The sequence below is a fragment of the Aquarana catesbeiana genome, linkage group LG05 (assembly GCF_042186555.1).
Source record: "Aquarana catesbeiana isolate 2022-GZ linkage group LG05, ASM4218655v1, whole genome shotgun sequence".
Lineage (NCBI taxonomy): Eukaryota > Metazoa > Chordata > Amphibia > Anura > Ranidae > Aquarana > Aquarana catesbeiana.
Window position 1 is genome coordinate 59,384,630 of NC_133328.1, and position 17,771 is coordinate 59,402,400.

The 17,771-nt window shown below is 41.8% G+C and overlaps 1 protein-coding gene across 5 annotated transcripts in view; it reads right to left on the reverse strand.

The window, feature by feature from the left end:
* ARHGAP21 (Rho GTPase activating protein 21) overlaps positions 1 to 17,771 on the reverse strand; it is a 266,892-nt gene that overhangs the window by 18,193 nt on the left and 230,928 nt on the right. For 4 of the 5 annotated variants that reach the window (XM_073629777.1, XM_073629778.1, XM_073629775.1 and 1 more), the window contains 11 exons: positions 17,263 to 17,365; positions 17,143 to 17,182; positions 11,878 to 12,003; positions 11,222 to 11,509; positions 10,173 to 10,228; positions 9,947 to 10,092; positions 8,990 to 9,126; positions 8,753 to 8,908; positions 4,406 to 4,484; positions 3,875 to 3,948; positions 2,626 to 2,715 (listed from right to left, as the gene is read on the reverse strand). In XM_073629777.1, the coding sequence (XP_073485878.1) occupies positions 2,626 to 2,715; positions 3,875 to 3,948; positions 4,406 to 4,484; positions 8,753 to 8,908; positions 8,990 to 9,126; positions 9,947 to 10,092; positions 10,173 to 10,228; positions 11,222 to 11,509; positions 11,878 to 12,003; positions 17,143 to 17,182; positions 17,263 to 17,365 (1,295 nt within the window). The remainder of the gene's footprint in view (positions 1 to 2,625; positions 2,716 to 3,874; positions 3,949 to 4,405; positions 4,485 to 8,752; positions 8,909 to 8,989; positions 9,127 to 9,946; positions 10,093 to 10,172; positions 10,229 to 11,221; positions 11,510 to 11,877; positions 12,004 to 17,142; positions 17,183 to 17,262; positions 17,366 to 17,771) is intronic. The other variant, XM_073629776.1, reaches the window with a different exon arrangement.

The following is a 17,771-nucleotide window of genomic DNA, read 5'->3' on the forward strand; positions in this document are numbered from 1 at the left end:
CACCTGACTTGAAAAAGTGCATGTGTGTGAAACGCATTTTCATAGCAACATCCCGCTGTGCATCGATGCGTTCCGATTCCCTGGATAGTGGATTATCAGCAGCTTCCTCTCAGCAGTCCAGTCACATCACCTCTGGCACGCCATTTCCGGTGTGCAAGGCCTCCTGCTGCACGGTGGAATATACACAATACACCTGCCCACAGGATGACTTTTGCTATGGGCAGAGGCAAATTGCACCATTATTAGGGGTGTGCATCTTCACTGGCCTCACGATTCGATTAGGCGATGCATCACGATTACTGTTCAGTTTTCATCCAAAAAATTCAAAAGGTCAGAAGAATTCCATTTTTTAAATTGTGTCTGTTCTTAAAAAAAAAAACAAAACACACAACACTCCCTGCATGTAGCAAAGTGTAAACACAGCACCCAACTTAAAAAGGAGCTCCAGACTCCCCCCAAATCACTACAGGAGATGGTCAGAGACTGCAGACATGATACAAGACAGGGTCAGAGACTGCGGACATGATACAAGACAGGGTCAGAGACTGCGGACATGATACAAGACAGGGTCAGAGACTGCGGACATGATACAAGACAGGGTCAGAGACTGCGGACATGATACAAGACAGGGTCAGAGACTGCGGACATGATACAAGACAGGGTCAGAGACTGCAGACATGATACAAGAGAGGGTCAGAGACTGCGGACATGATACAAGAGAGGGTCAGAGACTGCGGACATGATACAAGAGAGGGTCAGAGACTGTGGAATGATACAAGAGAGGGACAGAGGTTGCGGACAATGTCCCCCCAAACGTCAATGTATGTAACTTCATTAATTATGGTTTATATGTGTCTTAACGTCTTTGTGATTGATTCACATCACAACTATATTGATACTTTTTTTGTTTTGTTTAATGATTTATGGTTTTGCTCATCACTGCCCCATACATGCAATGCCATGCCATGACCAAACCATGAATCATATTAAAAAAAAACAAAAAAAACAAAAAAACAAAAAACAAAGGTATCAATGAAGTTGTGATGTGAATCAATCACTAAGACAATAAGACATGCATAAACCATAATGAATGAAATGGCATGGCCACTTTAAGGTTTAGGTTCACCATCAAGTTTATAATTTTATTAGTCATAATTTGGCAAATTTGTACATAATGGTGGATCAGATATGTGTCTGACTTAAGTACTTGATGATGATGACAGAGTGTGCACTGGTTTCCCGCTGCAGCCTGTGAGGAGGACAAGCGCGGCTATCCAGTATTCTTCTGGCTTGCTTGGGTCTCCCACTGTACGCAGCAGCCTGTTGTGAGGAGGACAAGCGCAGGACACTGGCTCAGGCCTCCCGCAGCAGCCTGTGTGACAGCGAGCTGAGGGGGAGGAGGACTCTCTGGAGACTGGGAGTCGGGGACACTCGCTCCAAATGTCTCCTCTCCTGTAGCAGTCAGCTAAACACGCGGCGACCCAGCTGGGGATGACGTCAGCGGGAGGCAGGTAAAGAGGGCGTGGCTAACGCCCACGGCTCATTTCGGCTCAGTGTGGAGAGGCAGGGCACATTGCCTTTCAGCTCTGATCCAATAGACAGGGCACAGCGTGGCGCGCAAATGACGTCACCCCAAAATCGATTATTCCGGTTACAGCATCGATGCCGAATCGCAATGCATCAATTAAATTCAACACCCCTAACCATTATTGCCATATTATTCATTATTCATTCGATGCATAAGATCACTTATGGTACAAGTGTATATCTTTATTTAAAAATGATACTAAAGTCTTTTTTTTTTCTTTAAAAATAACAAACATGTTATACTTGCCTGCTCTGTTAAATGATTTTGCACAGAGCAGCCCGGATCCTCTCTGTCTCGGGTCCCTCTTTGGTTCTCCTGGCCCCTCCCACCTGCCGAATGCCTCCACAACAAGCAGCTTGCTATAGGGGCCACCCAAGCCGTGGCTCCTGGTGTCCATTCAGACAGTTTGGATTAAGATAAAAAAACCTGCCTTTACAACCACTTTAATGGTTTTATTTAAGATCCACAACACAACTGCTGGATGTTAACAAGATTGAGAGATGGTTTTGTGTGGATTTTAATGAATTTTAATAAACTTTTGCTTTTATCAATTTACTCAAGCCCTTGGCTGAATATAGACCTTTATTGGATACCCCAAGAGACATTTCTGTGGAATATTGAGGGTCCTAATCCCTTTTAGAGATACGTTTTGTGAGTGCTTATTCCATCTTTCAAGTGGTTTCTCTCAAACAGATGTGGACAACTTTTGGGTCTTACTGTTCATTTGCACTTTTATTCAAGCCCATCAGTCAGCTGGCACAGGGAGCAGTCCCTGCCAGTAGAACACACAGTGATGGTTGCTAGTGGCTATAGCGGCTGCCAATAATCGCATGAAAAGTCTGACATGCTGGTTGTACCCAAGTCGATCGATGGTTCGACTTTGGTACAATCAGCCTGCCCATGCATGGTTTGAATCTTGGCTGGTCCCTACTAAACCAGCCAAGATTCAAACTGTCTATGGCTGGCTTCCCTATCACTGACATGCTGGTAAATGAAATGGCTTCTGGTAGTAGAAAAACTCGAATTAACTATCTTACCTTGTTCTTTTCTGAATTTTCTGCCACAGTTTTTAAGTGGGTACAAAGGAATCTGAGGGTTTGGTAATGATGTGCTGGCAATTCGCGGATCTAAACAGGAAGAAAAAGCAGGTCAGTAAAATACAGCAGGAGAGGAAGGATTTTGATCTTATACTATAAACTTTAACAGCAGTCAATCAAAAATTAGCGTTTGCTAAAATACCCATTCAAAGCTGCAGAAAGCAGATTTCTGATTGGTTACACAGACATTTTAAAATGCAGCTTTTAACCGCCAATGCCTTGGTATGAAGGATACCACAAAAGCCAGCCTGTTAATTATCGAAACTGTCACTGCTGGCCTCTTCTTGAAAAGAGAACTAAAGGGAAAACTTTTTTTTATTTTGGATAGCATAAGGTAGGGATATAATCCTTGTCATTTTTTTGCCTTGTGTCCCATTAGGGAGATGTCCCTTCGCTTCCTGTCCCATAGCCAAAACAGGAAGTGAAAGTAAATCCCTCTCACAAGTGTCCCCACTGGAAGATTTCCCCTCTACTCCTGTTCCAGTAACAACCCAAAACTTGGGATTTTCTTATACTCTGGGTGAGAACAGTAAATAGAACAAATAGAGAGGGTGAGAGTCTCCAACAGGGACACAGAGCAATAAAAACTGACAGGTGGTCCAATCCCTCTCCACTCTATACATATTGAAAAAAAAAAATTGCCTTTGGTTATACTTTAAGAATATACTAGCCGCTTGTCTGCCATGCTGACCATTTGGCTATAGCTTTTTTAAGCCACTGGTCCAAAAGTGAGCACATAGATACATCTAACTTTTCTGCTCTGCATTCTAGTTCTAAGTTAGTGACTTGCATTTCCAAAAGGAGGTCTGCAATAGCACCCCCTGTATGTCTCGCATAAATTTCTGCTTTAAAAAATAGTAAGCTGTTGATGCAACTACCTCCCCACACTGATAAAAAAAAATGTGCACACAGCATTAAACATCATTAAGAAGGAGGTAGTGATAAATGGACAGGACCTGCATGAAAGGTAGGCATCATTCACATATGTAAAGGACTGCATTAGATAAATATGGCCTCGTGTCTACATCACACACTGAAGGGCTTTATGCTTGTTACAGGTCAGTGACTCAGAAGTAGAGAGACAAGCAACTAGCATTTTCAGAAAGAGGCCATGGCAGCCTGCACATGTCTCTCATGACAGGTGCACTTCACTTGTTTAGAAGAAAGAATACAGTAACACAACGCTCACCAGATTTCTCAGAGTTTTAAGCCTCTCATTGGGGTCTTCTTTGCGGTTTGCTTCAATGAAGTCATTGTATTTTTCTAAAAAAAAGGGGGAAAAAAAAGGCTCTCTAATTTAAGTTAATAAGGAAAGATGTAAAGAACAGCAAAATGTTTGATGACCTACAAGAATAAACAAAGTTTAAAATATGTCATTTCTGATTATATGAAAATTAAAGAAAAACAACTTCTAAACTGATAGTAAAGATTTTCTACGCAATAGCTGTGCACACAAGAGAAAACCACTAGGTGGCGGTAAAGCAAGAAAAAAATGCTACTTGCTTTTATGTTCTAAAAGCAATTAAATCCCCTTTACCTATCTACGGGTGTTAGAACTTTACCTTGTAATGGATTGGTTATAAACATAATATATCCCCTTTGATATAATAAAAACAAGACCGAGATGACTCTTTTACAACAGACAAAAAAGAAAACAGATCAATCATGCACATACTGTACATAAAAACGGAAAAAAGAAAGAAAGATGGCAAATTCTTACCATTGGTGAAAAGGGGTTCTGGCAGTTTTCGGAAAAATGACTTCAGGAGACTGCTGATTACATTCAAGTCTCTCCATTTCTGGAATAATAAACAAGTTAAGTCAAATAACCTCTATGACCCTTCCACACAGTGGTCATATAGAGAATAAATAAAATCACATTTTCAAATCCTTCCAGTCTGCACAAGAAATGTGTTAAAAACACCACTAAACATACATTTCTATTGGTAGGTGTTAAAAAAAAATGTAAACAAATAGCAAATGTCCTTCTCTAGTAATCCCAAGGAACAACACTGCCAACTGTCACTTTAAGGGCTCGTTCACATCATACGTGCATGAAAACTTATATGATAACTGTGCAAATTTCCCTTGCAGAGACATCAGTTTTCATGCACGTTGACATCCGTTTTCATGCGTGTCAGTTGTGTCCTGCTCACAGCACAATATGGATGTCATGTCAGTTTTTTTCCTTGCAGAAAACTGCATACATGTTGCAGATTCCTGTGCAGAAAAAAAATCTGCACTTGATACCAGTGCTACAGTAAGTGTTACAGTAAGTTAAAATATAATTAAGGCAAAACTTTTTTTTTTTTTTTTTGGATAGAGTGGAGAGGGGTTAGAACACCTGTTGGTATTTATTACTGTCTGTGGCCCTGCTGGGGAGATTCACCCCCTCTATTTGTTCAGTTTACTGTTCTCATCGAAAGTAAAAGAAAATCCCAAATTTTGGGTTTACCTCAAAACATTAATAGTGGGGAAATTGGGTCATATGATTACTGGAGAAGAATGGAAGAAAGATTTCTTGTTAACTTTCAAATCTAGCTCCTCAATCCTTTATGCAAGAAAAGAATTATAAAATATTAACTAGATGGTATAGATGACTGACAAAGCTACATAGAACATCACCGACCTATCCTGAGGAGTGCTGGCACCGCGGAAGCGATGTAGGCACAATGCTCCACATATGGTGAACCTGCCCCAGATCAAAGCATTCTGGGAGTCTGTGTTCCAAAATTGCTCTTCTGTCATAGGCAAGCCTTATCAGACATCTCCAGAAATAGCTTTACTTTCTATATACCCAGGCCCCATGCGAGAGGTTAAAAAGGGACCCTTATTTCTGCAGCACGAACACTTACAGTATACCCAGACACTGGAGTACACAAACTGCTCCCACTATTAAAGAGTAGATAGCTGAATTGAACCAATTAAAGAGAATGGAGGAAATAATGGCGAGTATACAGGGACGTTACCATAAGTACATGGCTTTGCGGACAACCTGGAATGATTTTTCTTGAGCTCTGACATGCTGAGCTCCGATCTGTGAAAAGTCACTACTTACACGTGTGGTGGGGACCTAGGTTGGTGGCTTTGTGATCGTGAAGGTGGCTTCCCAGATATCTGTGCTGTCTGTGTATGTTTGTCTTGTTTTCTTTTTACCCCTTTCCCTTTTTTCTCTCTTTTCTGCTTTCGCTTATTTTTTACTTTGGGGCAGTTCTTAATCCAAGGGGAACACTTGATAGCACAATATAGATGCTATGGAAGAACAGGTAGAAATACACACCTATACTGATTCTATTTTGAGATTGTAAAAATGATTTAGAGGTTTGATTTAATCACCATTCTTTTAACATAAGGATAAATGGAAATATGTTGTTCCTGGTCTACGTGCTTTGTGTGTAACCCTTGCAAAATATCTAATAAAATCTAATATACAAAAAAATAGTGGAGAAATCTTCCAATGGGGAAACTAGCTCTTGAAACTCCAAGAAATTCCCTTAATTTACAGGAAATCTCTCACCATCTGTTTTGGCCATAGGACAGGAAGTGAAGGAAATCTCCCCAATGGGACCCAGATGGCAAAAAATAATCTGACAGGGGTTATGACCCATCATTACTCTCCAAAATGAAAAAAAAAAAAAATTGCCCATAGTTCTACTTTAAGTTAGGAAAGTAAGCAAAAGACAATTTCAGACTATACAGGCTAAACAAGGAGAAAACAATTTGAAATAAAATAATACAATTTATTGATCACAAAAATTAAAATATCCATCCCATATACATAGTGGTAATAAAAACAATACTAGTGCTGATAGAGTTCACTGTGTATACTTTTACACCAAAAAGAGAATGCTGGTATAATAGGTCCCCATATGCCGACACGTTTCGCCAGACTTTGCTACATCAGGGCCTATGAAGACATTACAGCACTCATCTACAAAAAGACAATGACATATTATACAATATCCATATTCATAGACATTCAATACCTTTATGCGTTCACTATGTGAGACCCACCTCAAGCACAAAGACTCCAGAAACATCACTCCCTGGGCGGGCGCTGGAGCATATGATGAATCCAAGTCTGGCAAAATGCATCGGCATATGAGTGACCTATTATACCAGCACTCTCTTTTTGGTGTAAAAGTATACACTGTGAACTTTATCCGCACTAGTAAACCAATATGTACAGTGCCTTGCAAAAGTATATATCCCCCTTGGCTTTTTGCATTTTTTTTACATTACAGCCATTTTGTTACATTACAGCCTTTGGTTCAATGTTTTTTTTAATCTGAATTATAGGTGATGGATCAGAACACAATAGTCTAAGTTGGTAAAGTAAAATTAGAAAAATATATACATAAAACTATTTTTCAGAAATAAAAAACTGATAATTGGCATGTGCATATGTATTCACCCCCTTTGGTAGGAAATCCATAAAAAGCTCTGGTGGAACCAATTATCTTCAGAAGTCACATAATTAGTGAAATGATGTCCACCTGTGTGCAATCTAAGTGTCACATGATCTGTCATTACATATACACACCTTTTTTGAAAGGCCCCAGAGGCTGCAACACCTAAGCAAGAGGCATCACTAACCAAATACTGCCATGAAGACCAAGGAACTCGCCAAACAAGTAAGTGACAATGTTGTTGAGAAGTACAAGTCAGGGTTAGGTTATAAAAAAAATATCCAAATCTTTGATGATCCCTAGGAGCACCATCAAATCTATCATAACCAAATGGAAAGAACATGGCACAACAGCAAACCTGCCAAGAGACGGCCGCACACCAAAACTCACGGACTGGGCAGGGAGGGCATTAATCAGAGGCAGCACAGACACCTAAGGTAACCCTGGAGGAGCTGCAGAGTTCCACAGCAGAGACTGGAGTATCTGTACATAGGACGACAATAAGCCGTACACTCCATAGAGTTGGGCTTTATGACAGAGTGGCCAGAAGAAAGCCATTACTTTCAGCAAAAAACAAAATGGCACATTTTGAGTGTTTGCGAAAAGGCATGTAGGAGACTACCAAAATGCATGGAGGAAAGTGCTCTGGCCGGATGAGACTAAAATGGAACTTTTTGGCCATCAAAGAAAACGCTATGTCTGGCGCAAACCCAACAACATCACCCAAAGAACACCATCCCCACAGTGAAACATGGTGGTGGCAGCATCATGCTGTGGAGATGTTTTTCAGCAGTCGGGACTGGGAAACTGGTCAGAGTTGAGGGAAAGATGGATGGTGCTAAATACAGGAATATTTTTGAGCAAAACCTGTACCACTCTGTGTGATTTGAGGCTAGGATGAAGGTTTACCTTCCAGCAGGACAATGACCCCAAACACACTGCTAAAGCAACACTTGAGTGGTTTAAGGGTAAACATGTAAAGTCAAAGCCCAGACCTCAATCCAATAGAAAATCTGTGGTCAGACTTAAAGATTGCTGTTCACAAGTGCAAACCATCCAACTTGAAGGAGCTGGAGCAGTTTTGCTAGGAGGAATGGGCAAAAATCCCAGTGGTAAGATGTGGCAAGCTCATAGAGACTCATCCAAAGCGACTTGGAGCTGTAATAGCCGCAAAAGGTGGCTCTACAAAGTATTGACTTTAGGGGGGTGAATAGTTATGCACATTGACTTGTTCTGTTTTTTGTCCTATTAATTGTTTGCTTCACAATAAAAAAAAAATAAAAAAATATCTTCAAAGTTGTGGGCATGTTCTGTAAATTAAATGATGCAAATCCTCAAACAATCCATGTTAATTCCAGGTTGTGAGGTAAAAAAGCACAAAAAATGTCAAGGGGGTGAATACTTTTGCAAGGCACTGTATATTGGATGGATTTTTAATCTTAACCAGCTGGTAAAATATATTACTGATACACAACAAAACAAGACAGTAGTTCTTTATGGTAACCAGTGCATTTGACCAGGAGAGGCTTCAGTCTGGCAAGTACTGCAAACAGTGGGATGGGGGTCCTTTTGGTGCTTACAAAGGGACTATAGGTAGGAGGTGACAGCTTCACTACTGGAAACCAGGCAATTAGTAGAACTCCTCCACAAAAACTCACATCATCCTGCAGATCAATATCTGTTATTCCTTTGTTAAGTTCTTCTTGCATGCTTGCAATAGCTGCATTATTTCCAGGGACCCTGTATATGCCAGTGTTCTCCAGACCTCTTTCTTCAACGAGCCGACAGCAGGTGTCCACTATCCATGGGATAAACTAAGAAGAAACAGATTGTGGTTAGCTCAGGCCTTTCCGCAAACAAATCAAATTGACTGTGTGAAATAAGTTGGCAGTTACTTTATTAGATTGTGCTGGGGGGCAATCATCCAGTCGAACGCCAAAGGTGCCACCACCTGAAGGTTTCTTCTCAAAAGTCTTTCTCATCATGTTATTAAAGCCTTTTTTCCATGGATTTTTAGGTGGGCTGGTGTCATCTACAAGTTAAAAACAAGGAGAATAAGTTTATGTAAACCTTCTGCCCTTACAAATGCAAATGACAATTCAATGATGAATGAGTCAAAAGATTAAGAGAGAAATTTATGAGTCAACAGCACGCTCGGTCATGGGAGAGCGGAGTCTGAGAGTCTCTTCAGACACACAAAGGCTCGGATCCAAGGTGGAACTCATGACTCAAACACAAGACATCATCATACAATAGAATCCATTTTTACAGGGCAAATACAGTAATTTCCTTGGCATCTCACCCTACCTAAAGACATTTAAACTTCAAAAGGGTAGGAATGGAAAACTAAGTAAATTGCAATGGGGTGCCAAGATGATTATATTTTTTTTGTTTTTTTATGATGGGCACACATGGTTTCCAAAAAAAAAAAAAAAAGGCAGAGAAGCTGTTTAGCACCTGCCTATTTTATTATGCACTGCAATCAGTCAGCCTTGGGAATGCGTTACTGTACACATGGGTACATTTCCACGTAGCAGTGTTTGCTGAGGGCAGAAAGTACAATTTATGGCCTGGTGGGGGGGACCAAGCAAGAAAGAACTTGACAAAGCACTGAAAGCTGCAGCACTACAGCAAACATTTGTAATTACATGGACTTGCTCTTTCAGGTAAACTTCACCATAATTCAAAAACCACCTTCTGAAAATAGACTACAGCAAAACGGCAATTTCCCTTTTTGATTTGATGTCACTATAGCTCTCAGGAGTTGTGTGTCAGACTTGCATATGGATTTAACTGTAGAGCACACACAATAATTTTAGCATGAAAAAAGTTCAGAATGCATCCTGACAAACCTTTAGTGAGCAGTTTGCGCTCTGAGTCCTGCTTGGGGGAGTGAGGACTCTGCAGTTTGGAATCTGATTTCGTGCCTAGGATATTCTGGAAACTCAAAGGCTGGCGAGTGGGCTTGGGCGATGCTTCCGATTTGTTGTTGGACGATCTGGAAGAAAACGATTATAGTATATAAAACTGACACTACATAGTGACAAGGCAAAATTGGCTTTTTGACCTAATACTTACTTTGTTGTGTAGCCGCCAAGTCTATTTAAAATATTCTCATTTGCTTTGTCTGTCTGCTGCGGAAGAACAAAAAATAGCCAGACTTGTAAATGAAAAAAAAAAAAAAAACACGCACTAGCAATATTTTTCACTAATCATCTTGTATGCCAATTAAATAAAGCCAATAGCAGATATCGGTATGTACCTACATAACATGTACCCAAGCCTTAGTAAAACTGTAAACTTATGCTGGGATGGAGCAAATCTCCAATCTATTAGGCAAAGCAGAGCCCCAGACTGCACTATTTTATCTTCTAAACCAGGGGTCTCCAAACGTTCTAAATAAAGGCCAGTTTATTGTCCTTCAAAACATTAGAGGGGCCACACTGTGGCCAGTGGGAGTAGAAAATGCCCCATCTTTTGTTTAAATGAAGGGGGCAGTGCCACTTTCTTAGTATCAGTGGGAGGAGTGGCGCCCAATTGTTGGTACTCAAAGGGAGGAATAATGCCCCATCATTGGTATCAGTGGGAGGAATGGTGCCCCATCATTGGTGTCATTGGGAGGAATGTGCCCAAAGGGCTGGATAAGGGTCACATCTGGCCCACGGGCTGCAGTTTGGAGACTACTAGTCTAAACAATAAGATTGGTCCTTCCCTGCAATGGCCAGGAACTGACCAAAGGTGGTCAGAAACAGATGGGGGGGGGGGGCAGACACCAAGTCTTGATACTGAGATTTGCATAATAAAATGCCAGGAAGACATCTGAATATTCCAGAAATTCTAGGAATGGCCAAAAAGACAAATTTTGGCAAGTCATCTTACGGAGTGTTTACCGAATTGATATCACCACCAGAATTCACAGTTTAGCCCAACTGTTGCAATCATTAAAAAGTCAAAATGATGGTGTCACACCTACTGATGGATACTCAATGATACAGAAGACGCACATAATTGGGGATTCCTGCTATAGAGTTATAGCCTTGTAAGGAAATCTTGCTATTGGAAACTCACAGGTGCTCAAAAGTTCTATGAATTAAATGTTAACAATACAAAAGATTAGAGTGCCATACCTCATCATCCACACTGCAGTTCTCCCGTATTGCATTAATCCAAGCCAGCATATCATCTCTGTCTTCAGCCTGGAAAAGGTACTCGTGATCGACAGTTATAATGCGAAATACATTCTTGCGCTTAGTTTCACTGTATGATATATCCGCTAAACATCCACAGAGATTGATGGTATGCTCCTCTTCAGACTGGGAGGACCAAAGTCCAGCTTGATTCTTTTTGTCTTTGTGCAAAAATAAGGAGTTGTTCCGTAATATGACATACATCTGTTTCCAGGGCTTCATAATTCGCTACAAAACACAAGTTACCGTTACAAATTGCACAAATGATCACATAACTAATGACACAATTCATAATATAGGTTAGACTCGTATTTTCTGAAACCAATAGGGAACGCATAGTGATTTTTAAAATGTATTCTCCTTTATTCTATTTTGGAATAACAAAATTAGACTTTTTATTGGTAAAATATGGTGTATACATTTTTTAAATGACCAATTACTTTATGTATAATTGTATTGAGGTATTATTTTCCCACTTTAAGGAAAAGACTGCAATACGAACTCAAATATGTGCCCACAAGAAATCAACCACACTTTCCTTTTGAAAGCCTAACCTACCGGTGCTAAACGTTGAGATGAAATTCTCTGTTGCTTACCTTTCCTTTATCAGTGACAAGCTGTCGGAAAAACAAGTAACCCTCTTTGTTTGAATCGCTGAACACATCGGAGGAAGAGCCTTTCCTGGACTCTGAGTCTTCAGAAGACTGCACGCTCTCTGGTGGCTGGAGGAAATTGTTTGGGGAAAATGGATTTAGTTGGAGTCTGAATAGTCAGGAAATATTATAAAGTCTGAGCTTGCTTGCTGCCCTTTGGCATTTACATGGAAGAAAAGGCAACTTATATAGATGTTGGCTTGAGTAGAGTTGTGCCATGTGGGTTAGATGATGTAGGTGACATAAGATTTAACCTTACCGCACTGGGGGGTGCTGGCAGACTTTAAATTCATCTCTTTTTTATATTCAAATATTTTATTGAGCAATGCAAAAGCCATCACATGCAAAGTACCGTCTATTGTTAGTAAAGATTGAGGCAGGAAGAGATACAGGAATAAACATTGTTAACAGGTAGGATCAAACAGTAACCCCAACACAGGGGAGCAATCAATAGATGGGTAGTGATAAAATGTACAGATGATGGCACACAGCAACAATTTAAAGATAAAGGAGGCTAGAAAGCCAACGATTGGATGGTCCACCCCAGCCACGGCCCGGGAGTAGTGGGGACCAGGCAATGTTGATGAAAAATGCAGCAAAGCTCAAGTCAATAAAAGAGGGTGGATAGAAACATGGTAGGAGTAAAAAACAAAAGGGGGTAGGGGGGTGGTTAAGGGAAAGAAATGGTTCTGGTGGTTGAACCGGCAACGGTACCAAGAATGCAATCAAAAGGCAAGAGTTAAAGGAGAAGTACAGCCAAAGCTCGTTTTGGCTGTACTTCTCCTGTGGATCAGGAGTGCAGATGGTTCCAAGCTCCTGTGACCCAGTTTCAGCAAACAGCGGGCTGAAGTCTGCTGTCGACTGATGTCACAGAGCCGGTCCAGGCTCAGGAAGCTGAGCTATGGATTCATGACAGGCCTCACTGTGTGACCGGTAGACTGTGACCCTTTTAGTTAATCCTTAACAGTTCACCCCTCGCAACTAAGGATCAGTAGAGGGGGGATACCATACTATGGGGAGTGCGCTGCTACTTGGTGAGTTATTCATATATTGTAATGGATGTTTCCTATCATAAAATTTTGTTGGTGAACATTTACTTAACCCCCCCCTTTTCAGGTGAAACTAATGTATGACTAGTTACTAGTAACATTGGCATCATACCTGCATCTCCCCATGCTACTCATGGGAGATAATGCCATCCTGGACCCTGTACTAGACTCATCTAACATAGCTAGACCAGCCTCAGTGGATCTGTGCTCATGGGCATCGGTAGCGGGTTTAACTAAACTATGGAGGTGGGGGCATCCAGACGTCACATCATGTTCTCATGTATCTTTCACGTACAAATCCTCAGCAAGAATTGACTTCGCATTTGGAAATGCTACCATTTTAAAAAACCTTTATGAGTCAGAGTATTTGGCCTGAGGGACCTCCGACCATAACCCGCTCCTGGTTACCCTGGTCTTTTCCTCCGGGGGGCGGTTGGAGATTAGCCCTGGGTTAGTTACAAGAAGAGCCAGTAACAGCTCAAATCCAATCAGCCATGGACACATTCTGGGCAAAGAATGTAGACTCGGTTGCCCCACCTATGGTGTGGGATACATTTAAAGCAGTGACAAGGGGCAAGTGCATATCCGCAATAAAGGCAGCCAGGAGAGAACACAATGAGGAGGGTGAACTTCTACTAGCCAAAGAGCGGAAGAGTGCTAAAACTCATGCTGACTCTCTCTCGGAGGCTAGCTATGTGTCCCTGCTGGAGAGTAGGAGATCAGTGGCATTGCATTTCACGAATTTAGCCCATACTGAGGTGAGGCAGAGGACAGAAAATCTTTTTGCTGAGGGAGACAAGAATGGTAAGCTTTTGGCTAATCTGGCTGCTGACCAAAGGATACCATTTAGTATCCCGGTAGTAAGAAGGAGAAACGGGTCTTTATTCACAGATCCAGTGGGAGTTTTGGAGGAATTTGTATGCTTCTACAAGTCCCTGTATTCGCCTATTCCATCCTATAACTCCATTGAGTTGGAGGAGTTACTGCAGAGCCTTTCCGAAACTAACTGACTCAGATGTTGCTCTTTTGGATGAAAGTATCTCAGTCCTAGAAACTGAGGCAGCCATACTTACCTTCCCACCTCAGAAAGCCCCGGGTCCAGACGGACTACCCGCTGATTTCTACAAAAGCATACAAGTCCCAAATGGCACACAGGCTAAATCTACTTTTTGCGCACTGCTGGGAACAGGGGGCCTTGCCGGCCTCAATGATGGAAGCCAATACGGTTCTCCTCCTGAAACCAGGCAAGGTCCCGCTTGAGTGCTCCTCTTATCGCCCCCCATAGCGCTGCTCAACATGAATCTCAAGATCCTTGCCAAAGTGCTGGCATCAAGGTTGGCTAGGGTTATCTCGACCCTGATGGACATTGACCAGACAGGTTTTATGCCCGGCATGTTGATGGACACGAACTTAAGGAGATTATTTGCACACTTACATTGCTAGACACTGCAGAGTCTCCGGCCAAGGTCATTGTCTCCACAGACATTGAAAAAGCCTTTGACTCTAAAGATTAGCAGTATATGCACAAGGTGTTGGAGGCCATGGGGTTTGGTCCTGGATTCCGTCGATGGGTCATGCTACTTTATAGTGCTCCGAGGACGGCAATATGTCTGGGAATCTTGGTTTCGGATTACTTCACAATAGGAACTTCATCACTCTTCGCCTTGATGATGGAGCCCATGGCCAGAGCACTTAGACAGTCTGAGAGGGTGGGAACAATTCAAGTAGGGAACATTAAAGAATGCTTAGCGTTATATGCTGATGACTTGCTTCTGTTCCTCAAAGACCCGGGGCCTTCTCTCAGAGCTGCTCTATTGATCTTAGACAAGTTTGCCTCTTTCTCGGGTTTGCGAGTGAATTGGAGCAAGTCATCAATCCTACCACTAGGCCCCAAGGCACGGAACCTATCACATGATACGCTGCCATTACAGTGGGTCTCTTCAATGACCTATCTTGGAGTCAAAATAACTGCCAATGTTCAAGACTATATGTCGTTAAACCTCCTACCACTCTTGACTAGACTTCAACAAAAAACTCAGGCATGGAGGAGCCTACCCCTCTCCTTGTTGGGGCGGGTTAGTCTCATAAAAATTAAGTTTCTATCTGTCATACTGTATTTCCTACATCATTCTCCTCTATGGATACCCAAAACGTTTTTTTAAAATGCTGGACGGCATAATAGGGTCTTTCATAGGGTCCCCGCAGTCACCTCGCATAAATATCAAAATTCTCCAGGAGCCGTGGAGACTGGCACTACCTGACTTGCAGAAATACTATCTGGCAGGCCAGATGGTGTTTGCTACGCGATGGCTGTTGGCGGATGACGGGGACTCTGTCACGGCTATGGAAGCGGCACACTTGGGGTCCTATGAAAGTTTGAGGCTGGCCCTCTACAGGGGTCCGAAACCCTGCTTGCCCTTAACAGACACGATGAAAGCGACCATCAGGGCATGGGAAGCCACCACCTTGATGTTGCAGAGTTATCTGGGAGTCACGCCATCAGCACACCATTGTGGATGAACCCTAATTTCCACCATTTTTACTCCCTCCCTGATCCCATGATATGGGCATGTGGGGGGATCAAGGTATTAAAAGACATAAGAGAAGGAGAGCTTTGTACATTTGACCAGTTGAAGGCCAGGCATAATCTGCCCAATTCCTTTTTCTTTCGCTATTTGCAGCTGCGCCATGCATTTCAGGCGCAGTTCAATGGCCAAAGAATCAAGTATCTGCAATCGGCCCTAGAGACTCTCTTGGATGATGAACTGGTTAAACATTTAACAGTGTACAAATCTCTTTTCAAAAAAAACACCTCTGGGAATAACCAAATGCAGGGAGCGGTGGGAGAGGGAAATCACAGATATACAGGGGGAGGACTGGGAGGACATGTGGGGTCACCCCTTTAAATATCTAGTGTCTGCAAGGGACCGCCTAATTCACTTAAAGTTCTTCCATCGCATTTATTTTACACCTGCCAGGTTATCCCGCATATATCCATCTGCCAGTGGTCAGTGCTGGAGATGCTCTCACTCCCCAGCTGACTCGGAACATGTCTTCTGGAGTTGCATGCAGATCCAATCCTTCTGGTCTGGTATTACAGAATGGCTATCGCAACTACTCAGCATCCAGGTCCCAATGACACCTAGAGTCTGCTTAATAGGATTGGTGGAGGAGGTAGTTCCATCCCGTGCGCATCGCATTTTATTGAATTATGGGCTGTTCTATGGTAGGAACGCTATACTTCTGAATTGGAAGAAATCATCTGCACCCACTCTATCATATTGAAAAGGACTGGTTAACTCAGTCATACATCTTTACAAAGCAACTTACAGGTCCAGAGGCTGTGAAAAAAAGTTTAAAAAAGGTATGGAAGGCTTGGCTCGACTCTTCAGATACAGTAAGCTAAATATGTTGGTGGATGTAGGCATATGAGGGTAAGCGAAATATTGAGATTGTAAAACTTATGCTTTATGGTAATAAATTAAATCCCTATCAAGAGGCATGTAAAATTGTCCTCATTTGTATAGGCAGGTATTTAACTGCTACGAGGAGGGCATGGTACGGAGGTCACTGATCCTAAGGTGCACATCTCTACAATTTGCGACTATTGGCAATTGGTCGGGTAGGAAGTTGGGGGGAGGAAAGGGAAGGGATTTAGATTGAACTATGTTGGTTCTGTTTTGATGACCCTGCGTGGCCGAAGCCGGGGTTGTATTTTATGGTCCTGTATGTACTGTTTTGTACTGTTAAAAACTTAATAAAAAAAAAAAAAAAAAAAAAAAAAAAAAAAAAAAAAGAAAAAAGAAAATATGCCAGAACGCCCACGCCATGAGGTTTTATTTTTTACACATATCGCAAAAGCCGGACGTATATCACTGATCTGGTTTGAGTATCCCATCATGATCAGCCAGAAAGTATCATGATCAGCCAAAGCAGAACAATTTGATTTTCACACGCTATGGTTTAAAGTGCTCTGTGAAGAAACAATTTACAGAAGTCCAGACACAACTTCAAGAGGAGCCATGCCTGCTTCATAAGGAAACACAAAAAGATCAGACGTCCACAGGCAGTCAACAAACCAGTTAAATCCCTACTTGGCATCCCTACATTTATGGTAGCAGGACACATACAACAAAAATAAGAAACATAGAAAACAAACCTTGATGCCCTTTAGGCTGGAGACGTGTTTCAGATTACGTCTGGAAGCAAAGAAAAAAAGATGTGAATACAGAGGTTTAAGGAGGAAGCAGAAGGAGTGGGTAAAGTTTAACAAACGTACACTCTCCCTTCCTCTTTATAGTCATCCAGACCCTCATCGCACGATTTAGACCTCTCTGTCTTGGAGCCAGCATGCACTTCAAGAGCACTAGGTCTTGTCGACTCTAAAATGAAATTGGCAAAATAAATTAATGAAGTGTTATAGCTTGCAGACCAATATTTAGTTAACCCTTTTACAGCCAGCCATGTAACTGATGCAGCACTAATTTAAGCTATCCACAAAGCCAACGAGATGCCTATTGCTATAATACAATGTATTTTCTGATTACTTTTCTGCCTTGTAGGGGTTCAACTGCATTTGGAGGCCCCATTCACCCCTGAGCAGAGTGATTTTCAGGCATTTTGTTTTGAGTGTTTTGCAAGTGTATTACGAGCGTTTTAGAAGCCTTTTACATGTGTAATCAAGCTTCAGGTGTTTTTATTTTAGCCAAGAGAAAGCACTAGGGGGAGGAAATTAGGGGTGGGGAGCTGCTGTTTTGCCAGAAATTATGGGACAAAACGCTTGTAAAA